Source organism: Punica granatum, chromosome 4 (assembly GCF_007655135.1).
Source record: "Punica granatum isolate Tunisia-2019 chromosome 4, ASM765513v2, whole genome shotgun sequence".
Taxonomy (NCBI): Eukaryota; Viridiplantae; Streptophyta; class Magnoliopsida; order Myrtales; family Lythraceae; genus Punica; species Punica granatum.
In genome coordinates this window covers 5221719-5242819 of record NC_045130.1, presented here as the reverse complement: position 1 = coordinate 5242819, position 21101 = coordinate 5221719, and the positions used below count along the sequence as shown (strand labels likewise).

At 39.3% G+C, this 21101-nt stretch overlaps 2 protein-coding genes, 1 long non-coding RNA gene and 1 pseudogene across 5 annotated transcripts; all 4 read left to right on the top strand.

The window, feature by feature from the left end:
* Positions 1 to 2725: 2725 nt before the first annotated feature.
* On the top strand, positions 2726 to 8274 carry LOC116205129. 2 transcript variants are annotated; one of them, XM_031537621.1, is made up of 11 exons: positions 2726 to 3027; positions 3133 to 3314; positions 3687 to 4025; positions 4229 to 4629; positions 4829 to 5090; positions 5331 to 5663; positions 5812 to 6212; positions 6355 to 6616; positions 6725 to 7057; positions 7204 to 7598; positions 7755 to 8274. In XM_031537621.1, the coding sequence occupies exons 1-11, from the start codon at positions 2828 to 2830 to the stop codon at positions 8067 to 8069; spliced, it is 3423 nt and encodes a 1140-aa protein (XP_031393481.1). In that variant the 5' UTR covers positions 2726 to 2827; the 3' UTR covers positions 8070 to 8274. The 2 variants fall into 2 exon arrangements, with proteins under 2 accessions (XP_031393481.1, XP_031393480.1); XM_031537620.1 differs by having other exon boundaries at positions 3678 to 4025.
* Positions 8275 to 8506: 232 nt separating this feature from the next.
* LOC116205134 lies at positions 8507 to 10519 on the top strand (annotated as a pseudogene).
* A 1946-nt stretch (positions 10520 to 12465) lies between these two features.
* LOC116205136 lies at positions 12466 to 13475 on the top strand. Its single transcript, XR_004156460.1, has 3 exons — positions 12466 to 12637; positions 12782 to 13184; positions 13344 to 13475. It is a non-coding gene; the product is annotated as an uncharacterized LOC116205136 (long non-coding RNA).
* Positions 13476 to 17654: 4179 nt separating this feature from the next.
* Positions 17655 to 20068, top strand: LOC116205133 (LRR receptor kinase BAK1-like). 2 transcript variants are annotated; one of them, XM_031537629.1, is made up of 5 exons: positions 17655 to 17915; positions 18009 to 18193; positions 18508 to 18843; positions 18991 to 19388; positions 19587 to 19728. In XM_031537629.1, exons 1-5 carry the CDS (start codon positions 17719 to 17721, stop codon positions 19635 to 19637), a joined length of 1167 nt encoding a protein of 388 aa, XP_031393489.1. In that variant the 5' UTR covers positions 17655 to 17718; the 3' UTR covers positions 19638 to 19728. The 2 variants fall into 2 exon arrangements, with proteins under 2 accessions (XP_031393489.1, XP_031393488.1); XM_031537628.1 differs by having other exon boundaries at positions 17657 to 17915; positions 19638 to 20068.
* The last annotated feature ends 1033 nt before the right edge of the window (positions 20069 to 21101 follow it).

Sequence of the window (21101 nt, the reverse complement as noted above, 5' to 3'; positions counted from 1 at the left end):
GCAAGAGGTGGAATCACTAAAAAATATAATATTTGCTGCACTCAAATAAGTATAAATGTTTGTATTTGCAATATGTTTGTTCTATCTTTTAAGTGTTATTTAATTTGTAAAATTGAAAATTAATTTTTTTTTCTATTTTCAGTTGCACAAATGACGAGAATTTATTGCTCCTGAAATGAATTTGACTTGTATATAGATAGATAGGGATCCAGCGAAAAAAAGAAAGAAAGAAGAGAGATAGATAGATAGGCTCTTTTCTTTCTAAGTGCTTTTATAATCAGTTTTCATGGTTGATTTTTATTTTAAATTTTTTTGTTACAACTGGAATTTAGTTCATTTATTAAAATTTTAATTACTACTTGTCTTTAATTTTAGAATTTGTTTCTCATTTAAGTTTTTTTCTTGTTAGATTTAGTTCATTATTTTCTTTTAATTATTAAGCGGCTTAGCTAAATAATTGCATTTGTTGGACTCGCATATGTATAAATGTTTGTATTTATAATAGGTCTTTTATATCTCTATGTGCTTTTTAATTTCTAAAATTGAAAATTAATTTTATATTTTCAATTGCATTAACTTAAGAGAGCATTTATTACTCTTGAAGTTAATTTTACTTATATATAGATAGGAAGATTTAATTTCTTCTCGTTCATGTACTTAAAAACGTACGGGGGCATGGCAACCACTGAAAGCAACAAATGAGGATGAAACTCTTCTCATTAATGAGGAAATTATTAATGGTACGTTGTAATTGGGACTAATTGATTGCAATCAAAACGTGGTTAATGCAATTCATCACCTCTCCTCATCTCTCTTTGTATGTATACATATGTACATACACGCTGATGTATACTTATCACCCGCCGACAAAATCAACACAAACCGTCTAAAGCTATGGCCGGTAGAATAATCCTCACTGTCATGAGGATCATAGTTTCTCTTTCAGGGATCTCTTGCCGGTTTTGGCCTGACCTTATTGATGACCCCCCCGTTGGTACATGAACCCGGACATAGAATTTATCGGTTCGGAAGCGTACTGCTGGGCAAGGAGTCCCATGCCTCCTATTCTCTTTGAAGAGACCATCAACATGGCGTCAGGAGAAGCGGTGAAGGTGGAGGACGATTTCATCTTCCTCCGGCGGGAAGACCGATCGAAGCCTCTTTGAGCGCCGGCTCGGTACAATGGGGACCTGCTTCGAGCCCATCTGCCTGAAAGTTCCTGGGGTTGGCCCATCACTAAATAGGTATTGTTTCGGTGGCAAAATTTTGGATATTCTAGAAGGGGCATTCAACTATAGGCTTGGGGAATGGAATCACGGAGCGTTTAGTCGGGTCTTCATGACTGTCGAAGATTTCTCGTCTCCACAGTTCTAAGTTTGTTGTTGAGAACTTTCTATGCTATTATAGAGACTAGCTGAAGATCCCCACATTGCGCAGACTAGGAATGATTTACAATATGGAGATATATTGTCAAATTGTAAAATATCATAAGATCAAATAAGATAATTCTCTGATATAATAAAATAAGAAATTGTTTTCTATCACCCAAAGTCGCCTTATAAGCCTATCATACTACTTTCTCTGTGCAAAATGTGAAATTCATCGATAGATTCTTCCCAAAGTTATATAAAATGAGTTGATAATAATTCAGTAAAATTGATGTCCGCGCACACCATTTTCTCTCCTCACCATTAATTGATATGATTTTTTAGATTTTGTTGTTTATCATTCAAATAATTATTTTTGTAAAAAAAAATGTAAATATATATATTTTATTCCATATAAAATGTAAAGTTCATCTATAAATTCTTCCTCAAGTTATTTAAAACAAATGGATGATAATTCAGTAAAATTGACGCTCATCCAATGCGAGGGCTACATGATTAGTTCCTCTTCTTTCTCTTTTCCGAGCACCATATTATACACTTTTTTCTACTAATTTTTCAAACTCGATAACTTTGACAAAGTTAGCATTTGGTTATTTATAAACTAGTTTTCAATCATGTGTGTTGCACGAGTTTATTTACAAATGGTAATTATTCACAATCTTTAAAGATGAAATTACTTTTCATTTACGGTAAAAATTTTCAATAATTAATTTCTATTTTTGAAGAATAATCTATGTATATAGTAAAAAAACTACACTAAATAATAAATGCTATCAACATTGTAAAAACAAATATTATAATTAATTTACATAAATAGAAATAAGCATATCATACAACAAAATTTTCAAAATTTTCAGAACAGAGAAGGAAAAGAAGAAATAGTAAAGTGATAACATGGCGGCGGAAGAAGAATGGGAAGAGTGATTGGGTGTCGGCAAGTCCACGGTAGACAAGTCAAACATCCCTTTTTTTTAAAAAAAAAATATGTTATTGTTTCCAATTTCAAGCCACCTGCAAGCATTACATGATACATGTAATAATATTATATTTCTGTATATGCGTACGAAATATGTCGGGTCTCACAACTACTGATTCGATTATGATTGAATTTTGAACCGAATTGAACTTAAATTGTGTCTTGCAGTTGCAGGACTTCATTTCCATTTAATTTATTTTTCGGGGTAAAAGGGAAATAAGAAAAAAAGGAGAAACTTCAAAGAAATTGAGTGATGCACTTCGCGGGATGTTCATCAGTTGGGTCATCCATTATTGCAGGTCGCCGTTAGTTGACCCGAGGAAGAACAATAGAAGGGACATTCTATGAATACATGAAAAAAAATAAAATTAAATAAACAACTAAGTAAGCTAACAGAAAACAGGACAGTTTCTGCCGATCAGTGAAAGTGCAGTTGCCTGAGCTGTGAGCTCCATAGAAGAAGATGGTCATCAAGAACTTCACCTTCGTCCCGGATGACCCCGACCTTGATAATGCTCGTCCTGGCTCTCCTCACCCCTTCTTCTCTAAGATCTCATGGGGCTCATCTTCCAGCGATGCATACTGTAGCAAGTGCATCCACAGTCTCACCTCTATCTACAACAGCCGGACCCTATCTACTCTTATTCCGGACAACCGTGTCAGGTCTTTCTACCGTTCCTCCCCCGCCCGGTTAATTTAATTGGTTTAGGCGTGTCTTTGTTGTGTTAAGCTCGTCCAATCTAGGCGTTTTGATGCCATGTCCTGCAGAACTGGCGCCGGAGCAGAAGCACAAGCAGCAGCAGAGGATAGAATCGAAATGCAAATATTTGCCCATCATACGGAACAACAAGATATAGATGACAAAGAAGTTGCTCCTGGTTTCCTAGCAAATGTGCTCGCCTTCTTGAAGAAGATAAGGAAAATAAGAAGTCCGCCAAGTCATTACTTCGGTAAACCAGCTTTTGGGGCTTATAAACATGGAAACGGGCACTGGAATGAATATATTCGTGTTATTTGCAGTTGAATGTAGGACCAACATCGATTAGGCTTTCATGTGTGATGACCAAACTTTTTTTTCCTTCGTGACACTGCATAGCTGCCAATTGATCTCAGAAGTAGGTAGCTCCCATCCGGATAACTTCGAGGACCTACGCCAAATGATCTGTTGATTGTACCGTGTAAACTTTTTGAATGACTGCTATACCAATTGACCTAAAAGCAAGCTCTAGCATCGCATCACGGACAAACAACTCTCAAAGAACTTGGATAACTCTGGTGGAATGTTGTGATATCTTAATTGACAAGCTGTATAGATTTGGCAGGTGAAGAAGATCATTTTGGGCATATACATTTACAGAGATTCTCTATGGGTGAGCTGCAAGTTGCCACCGAAAACTTTAGCCCTGACAACATCCTGGGAAGAGGCGTATTCGGGAAGGTTTACAAGGGACGTTTGGCTAATGGGTCACTGGTCGCAGTGAAGAGAATGAAAGAGAAGTGTTCTCAGGCAGGGGAATCGCAGTTCCACAGAGAGATTCTAATGGTTGGCTTAGCTCTTCACCGGAATCTAATCAGACTACATGGAATTTGCATGGATTCAAAAGAGCGTTTGCTCGTTTATCCATATATGGCCAATGGAAGCGTAGCTTCACGTCTCAGAGGTACTACACAACATGTGTAATTTTTATAGAGTTAGAAACGCTATGCGCTGATTGAGTAGGTGATTTTGGATTAGCTCCAGGAATTTCGAGTCGTTTTTTACTCAGTTATAAACCACAAAATTGACGTTCAATGAGCAAAACTGTAGCACTAGAAAACTCTTCTCCCTGTTGAGTCAAGAGTCACCACTCTATTCTGTTTTCAGCAATTGGGCATCGAGATTCACAACCCCCACTTGACTGGCCCACCAGGAAGCAGATCGCACTGGGGGCAGCAAGAGGGCTAGCCTACCTGCACGAGCATTGTAAACTGAAGATCATCCATCGCGATGTGAAAGCAGCAAACATATTACTGGACGGGGATTTCGAAGCTGTCATATGTGATTTCGGCATAGCAACATTCATGGACTATAAAGACACTCATGTAACTGCAGCTGTCTGTGGCACAGTTGGTCACATCGCCCCAGAATACCTATCCAAGGGAAGTGTGTCAGTGAAGACGGACGTGTTCGGCTATGGGGTTATGTTGCTTGAGCTTATTACTGGACAGAAAGCCTCCGACCTTGCCCAACTTGCCTTTGATGAGGATGTCATGTTGCTTGACTGGGTAAGAATTTAATCAGGACCTTCCGGTGTCTTCAAACGGAAACCCTCTAATCACCTATTGTTTGATCCGTCAAAATTATCTGTTTACATAAAATTGTTCTTGCTTTCTCCAGTTCATTTTCTCAAGTATAAGACCCATAAATGATTTCTCCATATTTCAAATGGGCCGGCCCCTGAACTTCTCATTTTCGAATTATCAGGTAAAAGGACTTCTAGGAGGGAGGAAGTTGGATGTGCTGGTAGATTCTGCTATGCGGGGGAATTATGTCGAAGAAGAGGTGGAGCAACTGGTCCAAGTTGCTCTTCTGTGTACACAAGTGAATGCAACCGAAAGGCCAGAAATGTCCAAGGTGGTCAAAATGCTTGAAGGTGAGGGCCTGGTTGAGAAATGGGAGAAGTGGCAGAAAAAGGAAATGCTCCAAGAACCAGATCCAGTCAATTTGGAAGCGTCTCCTGTATCATGTAAGAATTTTAAGTGACTACTATACCGACCTCGAAGCTTTTGGTCATCACCATCTGATCAACAGTTATGCTTGCTATACAGATAACACGAGACAATAATATTTTGTGAGATACATACCATTGCCCTCATGAGAATTCTCAATAAACTAAAGGATCCTGGCAAAATGCTGGGACATACGTTCTCAAGCTGTACGGATGTAGCTTTCTATAACTTGAACTGGATAAATTGATCTGCTGCAGGTGAAGAGGGCCAGTTTGGACATATCAAGAGATTCTCTCTGAATGAGCTGCTAGTTGCCACCGATAACTTTAGCCCTGAGAATATTCTTGGAAGAGGTCGGTTTGGGATGGTTTATAAGGGATGTTTGGCTGACGGGTCACTGGTAGCAGTGAAGAGGCTAAAAGAGGCTCGTTCTCAGGGTGCAGAAATGCAGCTCCAAACGGAGCTTCTGATGTTTGACTTAACTGTTCACAGGAATCTTCTCAAACTACGTGGCTTTTGCACATCTTCAATGGAACGGCTTCTCATTTATCCGTATATGGTCAATGGAAGTGTAGCTTCACGTCTCAGAGGTACTAAACCATATGTGCGACATCTTTGTAGTCTTAGTTCTAAACCATGCCTCTCATGCTCCATGTGCAAAGTAGAGCGTGATTGCCGGCTCCTATCCATTCTTTTCGGGTTTGACATGCAATAGTCCTTTTTCTCCTCTACTCTCAGCGATCGACTGTCGAGATCCACAGCCCCCACTTGAATGGACTAGCCGGAAGCAGATCGCACTAGGGGTGGCGCGAGGGCTAGCCTATCTGCATGAGCAATGTAACCAGAAGATCATCCACCGCAACATTAAGGCGGCAAACATATTCCTGGACAAGGATTTCACACCGGTCGTAGGTGATTTTGGGCTAGCAAAGCTCATAGATTACCGAGACATTAATGTTGAAACCGCTATCCATGGCACATTCGCTCACATCGCCCCGGAGTACCTCTCCATGGGGGTTGTCTCTGAGAAGACGGATGTGTTCAGCTATGGGGTTATGCTGCTTGAGCTTATTACTGGACAGAACACCTCCGATCTTGCCAGACTTGCCTATGATGAGGATATTGTGTTGCTCGACTGGGTAAGGATTAATTCAAGACCTTAAACAATCTGCGAATTTTCGCGTGTTTCTACATAGACTGATCCATCAAACTATGATCAGTTCTCGGACAACTGTTCATAATTGTTCCAGTTCACTAAACCACTTCTGTTCAAATAATTAGGTAAAAGGACTTTGGAGAGAGGGAAAATTGGAAGTGCTGGCAGATTCTGACATTAAGGGAAATCATGTTGACGAAGAGGTGGAGCAACTGATTCAAATTGCTCTGTTGTGCACGCAAGTCGCAGCAACTAAAAGGCCGAAAATGTCCAAAGTGGTCGGGATGCTTGAAGGAGAAGGCTTGGCAGCGAGGTGGGTGGAGTGGCAGAAAGAAGAAATGCTCCAAGAACCACTGCCGGTCAATTTGGACACATCTCTTGTATCATGTAATATCTTTCCATCCGGAAAAATATCGTGACATACTTTAGCAAGCGGTACAGATTTAGCTTTCTACAGAGACAAGTTTTATCTCTATTTGAACAACTCTTTTGCAGGTGAAGAAGTTTATTTTGGACATTTGAAGAGATTCTCCCTGCGCGAGCTGCAAGTTGCAACCGATAACTTTAGCTGTAAGAACATTCTGGGAAGAGGCGGGTTCGGGAAGGTTTATAAGGGACGTTTGGCTGAAGGGTCACTTGTAGCAGTGAAGAGGCTAAAGGAGGAGCATTCTCAGGGCGGGGAGTTGCAGTTCCAAACGGAGCTCGAAATGATCAGCTTGGCTGTTCACCGCAATCTTCTCAAACTAATCGGGTTTTGCATGACTCCAACGGAACGGTTGCTTGTTTATCCATATATGGCCAATGGAAGTGTAGCTTTGTGTCTCAGAGGTACTAAGCTTCAATGTAGTCTTTATACAAATTTTGCTTTGAGCTGTGAAGCAACACTTGATGGGCAAAGTGAAGTGTGATTCCCGGCTTCGCCCATTGTTATCAAGGTTGAGATTGATGACTTATTTTTCTCCCTTGAACCTCAGAGCGCTCAGATTCACAGCCTCCACTCGGATGGCCTACTCGGAAGCATATAGCACTTGGGGCAGCAAGAGGGCTAGCCTACCTGCACGAACACTGTAACCCAAAGATCATCCACCGCGACGTGAAGGCAGCAAACATATTACTGGACGAGGATTTTGAACCAGTTGTGGGAGATTTTGGGCTAGCAAAGCTCATGCACTACAGAGACACTCATGTAACTACAGCTGTCCGTGGCACAATCGGTCACATCCCCCTAGAGTACCTCTCCACGGGAGTTGCGTCCGATAAGACTGATGTGTTTGGCTATGGGATAATGTTGCTTGAAATTCTTACTGGGCAGAGAGCCCTTGATGTTGCCCGGCTTGCCAATGATGAGGATGTCCTATTGCTTGACTGGGTAAGAACTGAATTGAGACCTTCCACTTTTTACAAATGCTCAAACTCCATTTAGTTTCATCCACCATAAAAAATCCACCTGGTTTTTATAAAACTCGAAAATTTTCTGTTCCAAATAGGCCTGCCACTGAACTGTTGATCATGATCAAATCACTAGGTAAAAAGAACCCTGAGAGAGAGGAGATTGGAAGTCCTGATAGATTCCGATATTCAAGGAAAGTATGTCGAAGAAGAGGTGGAGCAACTGATCCAAGTGGCTCTACTGTGCACGCAACTTAATGCAAACGAGAGGCCGAAAATGTCCAAGGTGGTCGGAATGCTCGAAGGAGAGGGCTTAGCAGAGAGGTGGAAGGAGTGGCAGAAAGAGGAAATGCTTCAAGCCTCAAACAAACAGAACCAGCAAAACACTTACCTCTTCCATCCCGACTCCGCTTCCCTCATTCCTGCAGATGAATTGTCCGGTCCCAGATGAACCCTTCCTTCTGATGAAAGAGTCCAAAGGTTGAACTAATGTCTATAGAAGGTTGGCAGATTTTCGATGAGATTGTTATAGACACTAAACTGTGAACTTTAAGACAAAACAGACCTTCTGATTGCTTTCAAGTGTAAGAGAATGCGGTCATAATCCTGGACCGTTACTATAAATGAGGAAGGTATCTTGAATTGTTACCTGAAAACCGAATTGTGTTCGAGTATCTCAGACTGTTCTTGTAAGTGTATAGATGTTTGCGTAATTATTGCACATATATGATCATATAAGAGATGTGGAATTTATTGAAAACACCTCCGATCTTGCCAGACTTGCCTATGATGAGGATATTGTGTTGCTCGACTGGGTAAGGATTAATTCAAGACCTTAAACAATCTGCGAATTTTCGCGTGTTTCTACATAGACTGATCCATCAAACTATGATCAGTTCTCGGACAACTGTTCATAATTGTTCCAGTTCACTAAACCACTTCTGTTCAAATAATTAGGTAAAAGGGCTTTGGAGAGAGGGAAAATTGGAAGTGCTGGCAGATTCTGACATTAAAGGAAATCATGTTGACGAAGAGGTGGAGCAACTGAGTCAAATTGCTCTGTTGTGCACGCAAGTCGCCGCAACTAAAAGGCCGAAAATGTCCAAAGTGGTCGGGACGCTTGAAAGAGGAGGCTTGGCAGCGAGATGGGTGGAGTGGCAGAAAGAAGAAATGCTCCAAGAACCACTGCCGGTCAATTTGGACACATCTCTTGTATCATGTAATATCTTTCCATCCGGCAAAATATCGTGACATACTTTAGCAATCGGTACAGATTTAGCTTTCTACAGAGACAAGTTTTATCTCTATTTGAACAACTCTTTTGCAGGTGAAGAAGTTTATTTTGGACATTTGAAGAGATTCTCGCTGCGCGAGCTGCAAGTTGCAACAGATAACTTTAGCTGTAAGAACATTCTGGGAAGAGGCGGGTTCGGGAAGGTTTATAAGGGACGTTTGGCTGAAGGGTCACTTGTAGCAGTGAAGAGGCTAAAGGAGGAGCATTCTCAGGGCGGGGAGTTGCAGTTCCAAACGGAGCTCGAAATGATCAGCTTGGCTGTTCACCGCAATCTTCTCAAACTAATCGGGTTTTGCATGAATCCAACGGAACGGTTGCTTGTTTATCCATATATGGCCAATGGAAGTGTAGCTTCGTGTCTCAGAGGTACTAAGCTTCAATGTAGTCTGTATACAAATTTTGTTTTGAGCTGTGAAGCAACACTTGATGGGCAAAGTGAGGTGTGATTTCCGGCTTCGCTCCATGGTTATCAAGGTTGAGATTGATGACTTATTTTTCTCCCTTGAACCTCAGAGCGCTCAGATTCACAGCCTCCACTCGGATGGCCTACTCGGAAGCATATAGCATTTGGGGCAGCAAGAGGGCTAGCCTACCTGCACGAACACTGTAACCCAAAGATCATCCACCACGACGTGAAGGCAGCAAACATATTACTGGACAAGGATTTCGAAGCAGTAATTTGTGATTTCGGCCTGGCAAAGCTCATGAACTACAGAGACACTCATGGAACTAGAGCTATCTTTGGCACAATGAGTCACGTCGCCCCAGAGTACATATCAATGGGACACATATCTGAAAAGATTGATGTGTTCGGCTATGGGGTTATGCTACTCGAGCTTATTACTGGGCAGAGAGCATTCGATCCTGCCCAGCATGCCAACGGTGAGGATGTCATGTTGCTTGACTGGGTAAGGACTGAATCAAGGTGTTTCACTTTTTGCAAATCCTTGAACTGCATATAGTTTCATCCAGCGACAAATGATCCATCCCGGTTACAGAAAGCTGTTCTTGATTTTTCTATATTTCATGGTCGAGCATGTCTTGCGAAATGTGATCCAAGACGCTCTGAGGTTCCGGATGAAAACCTCAAATATATACATATAGATATATATATATATATATATATATATATATTTTGTCATAGTCCAAGTGGGCTTGCAACTAAACTGTTTTATGATTGAATTTTTAGGTAAAAGGACTCCTGACAGAGGTGAAATGGGAAATGCTTGTAGATTCTGATTTGCAAGGAAATTACATCGAGGACGAGGAGGAGCAACTGATCCAAGTTGCTCTACTGTGGACGCAAAGCAGTCCAACTGGAAGGCCAAAAATGTCTGAAGTGGTTAGGGACCTAGCAAAGAGATGGAAGGAGTGCCAGAATGAGGAAATGCTCGGAGTTGATCCAATCCCTCGTCCATCTCGATTCCACATCCACTCCCAGCATTGTCTCCAAGGAATTGTCAGGTCCTAGATAAATCTTCCTTCAGAAGAATAATCCATCACTATGGCAGGTTCATCTGGTATTCTTGTAGCAACGCGCCATGTGCATATGTATCAACAAAAGAGGATAGACCAGATTAAGGCCGTGGAGCCCCGTATTGTCTCGTCATTCTTTTGTATAGAAAATTACAAGATTTTGATAAGATTGACATATAGTAAACTGTAGTTCAAGGCTTAAAACAAATCTTCTGAATGCACTTATCCAGAAAAAATAAAAATAATATTTTGAATGCTTGTGATCATAAAAGAATCTAGTGCTAATCACTCAATATTTGCAACAAACGACAAAGATGTCCACTGGTCTGAAGAATTCTGTATTGCTACTCAAAATCTTCTCTTAATGGGAAATTTTCAGACCCTTCTTGGAGCCCGGGAATTGAATGGGAGGGGGAGGCCAACCGGCAGCCCGGGGAGACGCCTCCCCTGAAATTTCGATACTACAGGGAAATTTATATATTGTTCTTCTAGTTTTGATTAAATTTCCTGAGAGAATTTGTTTTCCTATTCTGCTCTCAGAAGACTGTCTTCTTGATTTGATTCGTAGGTCCATCCTGAATTGCAGCCCCTAACATTTCTTATGGAAAATGTGATTGACAAGCGGAAGATGCGAAGCAGGTTCCTTTTATTCTTTCCATTACTTTCCCGTGTCTGTCTTTTCGCTTTTCTTGAACTCCCACTCAGCTAACAACTCTGAAAAGTTTCCTTCCTTCAAATCGCTTGGAACTGCAGTAGCAACAGCTCCCTAGGCAAATAGAAAGATAAAAGTATACAAGTTCTGACAATGGAGACTACGTTCTCAAATCATAAGGGCCTTCTTCTTGTTTGTTCTTCCCTGTTCACTTGTTAAGCAGTTCACTTTCAAATCCCCGACGACACTTACCTTGTTAATGCTTGTCCAGGCTCTCCTCACCCCTTCTTCTTCATGATCCTATTGGCTTCACCTTCCCCGGATGTGTGCAGGAACTGCATTGAGAGTTTCACGTTCACCTCTGCCATTCATCGCCAGTGCTCATCTGCTCCTGTACAGGACAAGCATGTCAGATCTTACGATGGCATCCCCTCTATAGTCCTTGTACTGCAAGTCTTTGTTGGTTTCTCAACTGACCTGGAGATTCTGATACCGTGTTCTGAAGAGCTGAAGCAGAAGCACGGGATGAAGCTTCAGAGCGAATATCAAAGTATCATACTGTAGAAGAAGAATACAATGATGAGACCTAGCTCTGGGCTCCCAAGCAACTGTCATTGCCTTCTGGAGGAGGATGAAAAGAAGACAAAGGCCGCCAGTCGTTTCTTCTATAAACCAGGTTTGGGGCTTCTAACAAACAGCAGGACGTTGACACGGATGTATTGGCATTGATAAAGCTGAATGTAGAACCAACATCGATTAGGCTTCAGCTTCTGACAAGTGGAGTTCTCCGCCGAGATAATGTGTAACTGAACTGCCAACTGATGTAAGAACCAGGTAATCATCCGTAGCATATCAAGCGCCAGAGGCAATTCATCTGAAAGTATCTCTTGTACAATGTAAAATTTATGATTGATTACTATACCAATTGAGCTCGAAGCAGCTCTAGCATCACGTCCTAACTTTTGTAGGACAATACATCAGGTTGTCGGGTGAACTACATGATTTGAAAGAGGGTTATTGGCCCTAGTGACAGCAAGAATAAGCTCCTGCTCTTCGAGCTGATTGATCTTAAGTATTTGCACTTTTAAATCTTTTTAAGAGAGAATTCGTGACACTGAATTTATCCTTAACGAGATACATATATGACTGCTCTCTCGAAAATTCTCGATAAAATTAGATAATCCTGTTGACATGTGAAAAATTTTAACTAGCTATACATCATTAACTTTCTTCGAGACTATATAACTCGAACTGGCCAATTCTGTTGCAGGGGAAGAAGTTCATTTTGGAAAAATCAAAAGACTCTCTCTGTGTGAGCTGCAAAGTGCCACCAATAACTTTAGCCCTGAGAACATCCTGAGAAGAGCCAAATGGAAGGTTTATAAGGGATGTTTGCCTGATGGGTCGCTGGTAACGGTTAAGTGGCTAAAAGCGGAGCATTCTCCAGGTGGAAAACTGCAGTTCTAAACAGAGCTAATGGCCGGCTTGGCTGTTAAATGCAATCTTCTTAAAGTGTGAGGATTTCGCATGACTCTAACAGAACAATTGCTCGTTTATCCATATATGACCAGTGGAACTGGAGCTTCACATCTCAGAGGTACTGATACACGCTTACTCTTTTTAGTCTTAGTTTTGAACCACGAAACTCTTGCTCAATAGTAAAAAATAGAGCGTTGTGTGTTGTTGCCAGCTTCTCCCTATTCTTTTTGAGGTTGAGATCTACCAGTCTCCTTTTCTGTAGTCTCAGCAATTGAGCAGGGAGGTTCACAACCCCAACTTGACTGGCCCAACCGGAAAAAGATCTCACTGGGGGCAGCAAGAATTGTCTAGCTGCATGAGCAGTGTAACCCAAAGATCATCCACTGCAACATGAAGGCAGCAAACATATAAATGGAAGAGGACTTCGTAGCAATAATAGGTGATTTTGGTTTAGCAAAGCTCAAGGACGGCATAGACACTCATGTTGCGAGAGCTGTCCGTGGCTCTTTTGGCCACATTGCTCCGGAGTACCTCTCCATGGGGTTGTGTCCGAGAAGACCGATGTGTTTGGATATGGGGTCATGCTGCTTGAGCTTATTAGTGGAAAGAGCACCTCTGATCTTTCCCGGCTTGCCCACGAAGAGGATGTCATGTTGTTCGACGGGGTAAGAGTTAGACCTTCCCACTATCTGCTTATCTTCCAACTATATATAGTTTTGATCTGTTGATGAATGATCTATCCACTGTTCTTGCTTTACTATTTGGTTCACAAGTTGTTGTCAACCTGCCACTGAACTGCCCATGTTTGAATTATTTGGTAAAAGGACTTGTGAGAAAGAGGAAACTGGAAGTGCTGGTAGATTCTGATATTAAGGGAAATCACGTCGAAGGAGTGGTGGAGCAGCTGATTCAGGTAGCTCTAATGTGCACGCAAGTCAATGCAACCGAAGGGCCGAAAATGTCCAAGGTGATTGTCGGTAATCTTAGTTCAAGACGTGATAATTGCCTCAAATTTAACAAAATTATAACATCTTGTACTAGCATTATTGAAAAAACGTTCAATTATCGCAATTTTTTTTTTTACTGTTGTTATCGAAAAACTTGTTCATCTCTTACTAATATTATCAAAAACTATCGATTTTAATTCGGTAAAATGTAATAACTACCCCAATTTGAACTGTCACGACTCGAAATTTCAGCTGAATTTCTCATATATTTCCTCGATATCCATTATCGCATAACTATTTCACATGAACCAACTTTCCATAGACTCCCAAAAATATAAAATCAATCTAGCAAGCTCTGTTATATTTATACATTTCAAAAGAGAATAATTTTCTTTTCTCAACCACATCTCTAAATCCAACAAAATAAAAATTTCAAGTCGTATCATATTCAAATATATTATATACAAAAAGAATACCTATCAAATAACTAAGATCCATACCTAGTTCTCCGAGCTGATCCATGATATCAAAAAAAAATTCTCCTGTGCTGCTAGTCTAGCTCATAGTTGATCGGAAAAATATATGTAGAGTGTGAACTGCATCTCAGTGAGTACTATATTAAAAAAAAGAATTATTATTAAATAAATATTTAATTGCTAACAACCAAATATTCAAATAAACAATACAATTATATCCAATCTAACTATCCGCTCACTCGCACACATATACGGTATATATAGATATATACATATTATATAAAAATAATTTCGTCCAATATAGCAACTAAATTGAAGTCCTACTAACAAATACAAACTCTTACAACCATTTCTCTAATATCCAATAGCACATAAACATCAAATATCCATTCATTTAGCTTTCCATAGTAAATCACTACACAATCACTTAACAGATCAAACTCTAGCATTCCAATCGCATTCAGGTATCAGAACTTATTTCGAAAAGCTCAACAATCATCACGCTCATCTAATCAATCTAAACAGACAATGCACAACACTAATCAACTAATATAGCCATAGGGTCGCATTTCCTTGCGACAAGTTAGGATGGTACCATGACTCCGCATTCATATCTACAAATTTCTCATTTCATTTCTCATAAGCGAGAGCTGCCCATTATCCTATGGCAGTAAGAGTCTAGACGTCCCATTTTGTATCCCGCCGGATCAGCGGTCCCATGACTATAGTCAAATAATCTCATTATACACAAGCACAATCTCAATCACATTATAATAGAATCACATTATCATCACATATCTCATACACAATCAACATACACAATTACACTGTATATCTCAAGTCACAGTGAAAAAAATAAGGCAATATCTCTCAAATCTTTTCACACGATATAACAAGACCGATTCCTTAGTCTAATTATCACAATATTCTTCTTAAATAATTTATATAACTATAATCCATCATTTCACAATGGCATAGAGTACTCACAGAACACCCTAAATGATTCATCAAACTTGACTTTCACGATGTACAATATTGGTGTCCTCGACCCTTATCAATTGCAAGCGTCACAAGAAAACAATCATATCTCATATAATTCCATCTATATATATATATATATATATATTTCTTATGCCTAACCATTTGCAATTCTCAAGAAAAGATAGATTCAAACCCATTTGCTCTTAAATTCTAAGCACTCATGCAGCCACAATGATCGATCATATAATCAATAAAAGGTCAATAAATCAAAAGGGTATATTAAGGCGGTAAGTTCTTCTTAATAAACTTAACAGCCCCAATCCTTATAATTCAACATACTGAAATCCTATAAACTCACACAAGTTAAAATATAAGTCCTAAACTTCTGGAACTTATTACAATCAACTTCTTCTAATCATTCTACCTCCATTCCATCCTATTTACTTCCCATCAGTATTCTTTTTACAATAATAAGAACCAATCGATAACTAACTTAATCTTTTCCTCATATCATCATTTTAGTTTCATAATGTCAAACAATTAGTTAACATAGACTAAATTGCTGAGACAACTAGGTTAGTAAAAGATTAAATCCATCATCAAGCCCAATAAAGCATTTTCATACTTAATTAATTCATCAATCAACAACCTCCAACTTATTAACGTAACTAACATTACCCAAGCTGTAGAAGAAAATGGAAAATAAATAACTTAACAAAGCTCAGCTTATATTAGTCATTTAACCACCGTTAGAGATCCTAAAATCAACTATTAAACCAACTTCTTCATCTCAGCACCTAAGCATATTACTACTTCCCGATTTCTATACCACAATAGGGCTGAGTAAAAGAGAAACCTAATCAGCAATACATACCCAAAACCCGTCAATAAGAACGTTTATGGTAAGAGAATCAACTTACTAATCAAAGCCCCAAACTCAGTCTTCTTCTTCCCCTTCGAATTTAGTTCGGCTCAGTTGTCTCCCTCGCTCTCCCTACCTACTGTGCTGCCCTGTTCAGCTCAAAAGGAAGAAGAACAAATAGAGCTGAAGCTAAGTTAGAAGACTCCCCGAAGTTTGATCCTCTTCTTCTTCGATCCTGCTCTGCTCTCTGCTCTCTCTCTGTTTCTTCTTGAATTCTCCCGCCCAAAAACGAACAAAGGAAAGAGATAAATGGAATGAAGGGAATGACAGTGGAAGCTTGGGGGAAGCATTTTGGGCCACGTGGAGCCCATGCTACCGTTCCTTTTCTTTTTCTCTTTCTTTTTTCTTTTTGTTTTCATTTCCTTCCCGAGCAACTTATATATTATCATAATATATACCTACATGTATATATATAGCATATGTAGGTATATGTGTATGTATACTTAAAAAAATTATCGGGTTTTACATGAACTAACTGTCGATTCTTGTGTTTGATTTATCAAAACATTTCCAATTTTAAATAACCTTGTTCAATTTGTGATGGCTCCAAAAATTGGAACGTCATTTCCCAAATCTATTTTTTCATATTTTGTAAAAGCAAACACAAACGCTTTTTTAATAAACACAACAATTATTTTTTTTATTACTTTTATAAATGCTTTATTGGACTTTTTTTTGTTGTTTTGTTACTTTTGTATTAAAGTTTGGTCATTCGTACCTTTATATTTGTCTTTTTATGATAAATTAGAAAAGATAAACAACAATAAAGCTCTTAGGTGGCGGGGCAGCGGCTCCCAAATTGCACGCGTTCCGAGAATTCCCCCTTTTTTTATTATGTATATCTTTAAGCTCGAAAATCCAATTAACATCGATTAATTTGTACTAGATCTATCCATCAAAAGCATAAAAATCTCTTGGATATTCCCTATTGATAAGACTGAAAAGAGAATAAACATCGAGTTATTTAAATCGTTTATGCTAGTAAATTCCTCTCTTTTTTGTTTACGTTACTTTTTTTGTTTTTTAATGTGAGTTTAGTATTCAAAAGTTTAATTTGATCATGACTAATTCAGTCGAGCCATATCGATTCATTAAGAAGTAAAGTTCTCATAGTGTGGATTTTTTGAATTCACAAGTACTCCATATCACTTGGAGGAAGTGCAGTATCAGTAACCTTGTTCATTTCAGACAGTCCCTAGGCAAATCAAAAGAAGAACAAGCCACTCCAGTTTTGATCAACTGAAACCATGTTCTCGAATCATAAGGACAAGCCTTGTTGTCGTTTCTTATTATTCTCTTTTTCGATGCCCGCCACCGAACCTTGGCGCGTTAACTGGAAAATAAAATAATATAGCAGAAAATAGCGGAAATGAGCACGAGGGCTCACAAGTGAAAGATGAGAAAGATATATAAAAAGTTCTCGAAAATATAAAAATTAAGGGGAAATTTGGCTTTACAATTTTTTTAACTATACTTATCTCAAATTCATTTATCTTCAACACAATTATTACTTTTTTAAAAAAAAAATTTTTTAAAATTTAAAATTTAATTTTTAATATTAAATTATCATAATTATTCATTATTATTTTTTTCACAATTTAACAATACAACCATTACTTTCTCTCAACTATTCATTATTTTTCACACTTTTTATCATAATTTAATAACACAATCACTACAAATTAATTAAAATTAAAATTCAATTCAACTCAATTCAAATATGTCATTGTTGGCGGCTGTTGACTTCCTATTGAAGGTTTTCACCCAAAGAAAAAAACAAAAAGAAAGAACTATTGAAGAAAGAAACAAGACAGCTCTGCTGGTTAGTGAGACATAAGAGTAGAAGGGGAAGGGGAAGGAGAAGGAGAAGAAGATGGTTTTCAAGCACTTCACCTTCACTCCGGACGACACTTATCTCGTCAATGCCCGTCCGGGCTCTCCTCACCCCTTCTTCTCCATGATGGTGTCGGCCTCGCCTTCCCCAGATGCGTGCACCAGCTGCATCGGCAGTTTCACCTCTGCCACCCATCGCCGGAGCTCGTCGGCTCCTGTCCAGGACAAGCGTGTCAGGTATTTCCACCGCCTTCGTTTTGTAGTATTCGTCCTGCCAGTTTTTGTTGGTTGTTCGTCCCATTGGTACATTCTTGATGTCATGTTCTGCAGATCTGAAGCTAAAGCTGAAGCAGAAGTGGTGGATGAAGTCACAGGCCAAATATCAGACCACCATATTGTAGCGGAAGTTTACAATGATGAGGACCAAGCTCTTGGTTTGCGGCCGAGTGTGCTTGCCTTCTGGAGGAGGATGAGTAGAAGAAGAACGCCGCAGAGTCGTTTCTCCCATACACCAGGTTTGGGGCTTATAACTAACCAATCAGGCATTGAAATGAATACAGTAGCATTGATTAGGCTTCGTCATGTGACAACCCGTGTTTTTCGCTATGATACAGTGTGGCTGTCGATTGATCTCTTGTACCATGTGGAATCCTCTGTCGCCAACTGATCAAAGTGTGTGAATGTTTGAAGCCTGTTAGTAGATATGAGTGCTTGGATGAGACTTCTCAAGAAAATTAGATGATTTTCGTGGAATGTTATGAAATGTTTTAACCAACTGAACATATTTGACTTTCTTCGAGACATTTTAGCAAAAGCAGTTATATTGCAGGTGAAGATGTTCAGTTTGGATCGATCAAGAGCTTCTCCCTGCGTGAGCTGCAAGTTGCTACCAATGGATTTAGCCCAGAGAACATTCTGCAAACTGGCGTGTTCGGGAATGTTTATAAGGGACACCTGGCTGATGGGTCCTTGGTGGCGGTAAAAAGGCTAAAAGAGGAGTATTCTCAGGGTGGGGAACTGCAGTTGTTCCAAACCGAGCTTCAAGTGAGCCGCTTGGCTGTCCACAGGAATCTTATTACACTACGCGGGTTCTGCATGACTGCAACAGAACGATTGCTCGTTTATCCATACATGGCCAACGGAATTGTAGCTTCGCATGTCCGAGGTACTAGGCTTCATGCTTAATCTTTGTATTCTTAGTTGTAGAAAACGAACAATCATACTTGATAGCCAAAAGTACAGTGTTATTACTCGCTCCTCCCCATCATTTTCGAGGCTGAGATCCACATCTCTTGTTCTTCTGTACTTTCAGCGACTGAGCGTCGGGATTCACAACCCCCACTTGATTGGCCCACTCGGAAGCGGATTGCACTGGGCGTAGCCAGTGGGCTTAGCTACCTGCATGAGCAATGTGATTTTAAGATCGTCCATGCTGACGTGCACTTAGCAAACATACTATTGGACGAGGATTTTGAAGCAGTCGTGGGGAATTTTGGGCTAGCAAAGTGCATGGACCACGGAAACAGTATTAATATACCTGTCTATAGGACGGGTGGTTACATCGCCCCCGAGTACGCATGCACGGGAGAGTTGTCAGAAAAAACAGACGTATTTGCTTACGGTGCCATGCTGCTGGAGCTTGTTAGTGGACAGGGGGCTTTCGCACTTGACTGGGTTGCCGGTGAGGAGGATCTGACGTTGCTTGCCTGGGTAGTTTCACTCGTGACCTTCACCATCTGTGAATTCTTGAACTCTACGTAGTTTTATCAGTCATGAAAGATCCTTTTGGTTCTCAGTTTTTCCCGTTTTGCATTTTTCAGGCACAGAAAAAGAAAAGAATATGGAACAATATTCCATATCACTTTCACTTCATATAAGATGTTTTATAATCTGGTAACTGTTTCATAGAATGCAGTCCGGATGGACCTGACACCAAACTGCTCATGGTGCCAACCGTAGGTGAAAGGCTTTCTGAGAGAGAGGAGATTGGAGGAGCTGATTGATTCTGATATGCAAGGAAATTACGTCGAAGATGAGGTGCAGCTACTTATCCAAGTTGCTCTGATGTGCATCCAAGGCGATGCCACGGAAAGGCCATCGATGTCCGAGGTGGTTGAAGTGTTTGAAAGAGAAGGCTTAACAAAGAGGACTGGCAGAATGCGGAACCCCGCGTTTTGACATACCCATATACACACTTATTATTATTATTTCTTTTCTACCCGAGAAGCTTTTCCCCGCCTTTCCATTTACTTTTACAATTTATAGGTTTATTTATGTGGGCTGGATATTTATTTATTTATTTTAGCTTATACACATTATATTCTTTATTATGTTATATCTATAATTTTTTTACCTAAAGTTAATGTGATATATGTTAGAGCTTGTATGAAGTTATTGTGATACCGAGATACAAGTTGGTTACTAGAGCTTAAATCTGATAAGTCTTCATACATACATACATATATATATATATATATGGTAAATTACACTGATGGTCCAAAAAAATTATAAATATTTCAATATGGTATAAAAAGTTTTTTTTGTTACTTGATAGTATAAAATGTTTCAAAATTGTTTCAGTATAGTATAGACCGTCATCTCGCAATTGAAGCCGTCAAGCCGACACTGATGGTCCAAAATTAGTTTTTGTGGGACGTTACATGATGGTGCAAAATGTTATGAAGTTGTAACTTAATAGTACAAAATATTTTACGTAAGTTACATGATGGTGCAAAATTTACAGATCTTGTAAAGGACGGCTTGACGGCGTCAATAGTGAGATGACGGTTTGTATTATACTGAAATAACTTTGAAACATTTTACACAATCAAGTAGCAAAAAAAACTTTCTGTACCATATTGAAATATTTATAAAAAATTTTGGATCACCAGTGCAATTTATATATATATATATATATATATATATATAAGTAAGTTCTTTGTTGGTGAATTAAATGACGGATTATAATTGCATTGTTTATGTGATTATATGTATATATATACATATAAGTTTTTTGTTTTTGAATTAAATGACGGATTATAATCTTTTTGTTTATGTGATTATAAGTTCTTTGTTGATAATTCATTTTATTTTGAAATTTTATACTCATATAGATGCAAATTCACTCTCTGCATAGTATTTTTCAGATTAGTAGGAAGCTGGCCTAGCTGCATTGGCGAATCATTTTTGACATCAGGGATCAGCTTGGAGGAATCTATAGCTAGACCTTTTGTTTTATAGGTATAAGAATTCTGAATACAGTTCCAGTAAACATATTATGACCCGGTCTCTTGATTGAAATCTTCGGCGGTGTCATTCTCAACTGAACCCAAGAGATCGACTTTGACTGAAAGCTTCTCAAAATTTAGTGGACCACGTTTCTCAAATTATTCACTTGATAATTAATTCCAGTCTATGCTAGCC

Bases quoted from the DNA above. Each gene is read 5' to 3' on its own strand.
- LOC116205133 (XM_031537628.1), top strand. From the start codon at position 17,719: ATGGTTTTCAAGCACTTCACCTTCACTCCGGACGACACTTATCTCGTC. The intron at 18,844-18,990 runs GTACTAGGCTTC...CTGTACTTTCAG, and splicing joins TGTAGCTTCGCATGTCCGAG to CGACTGAGCGTCGGGATTCA. The intron at 19,389-19,637 runs GTAGTTTCACTC...TGCCAACCGTAG, and splicing joins ATCTGACGTTGCTTGCCTGG to GTGAAAGGCTTTCTGAGAGA.
- LOC116205129 (XM_031537620.1), top strand. From the start codon at position 2,828: ATGGTCATCAAGAACTTCACCTTCGTCCCGGATGACCCCGACCTTGAT. The intron at 6,617-6,724 runs GTAATATCTTTC...ACTCTTTTGCAG, and splicing joins GGACACATCTCTTGTATCAT to GTGAAGAAGTTTATTTTGGA. The intron at 7,599-7,754 runs GTAAGAACTGAA...TCAAATCACTAG, and splicing joins ATGTCCTATTGCTTGACTGG to GTAAAAAGAACCCTGAGAGA.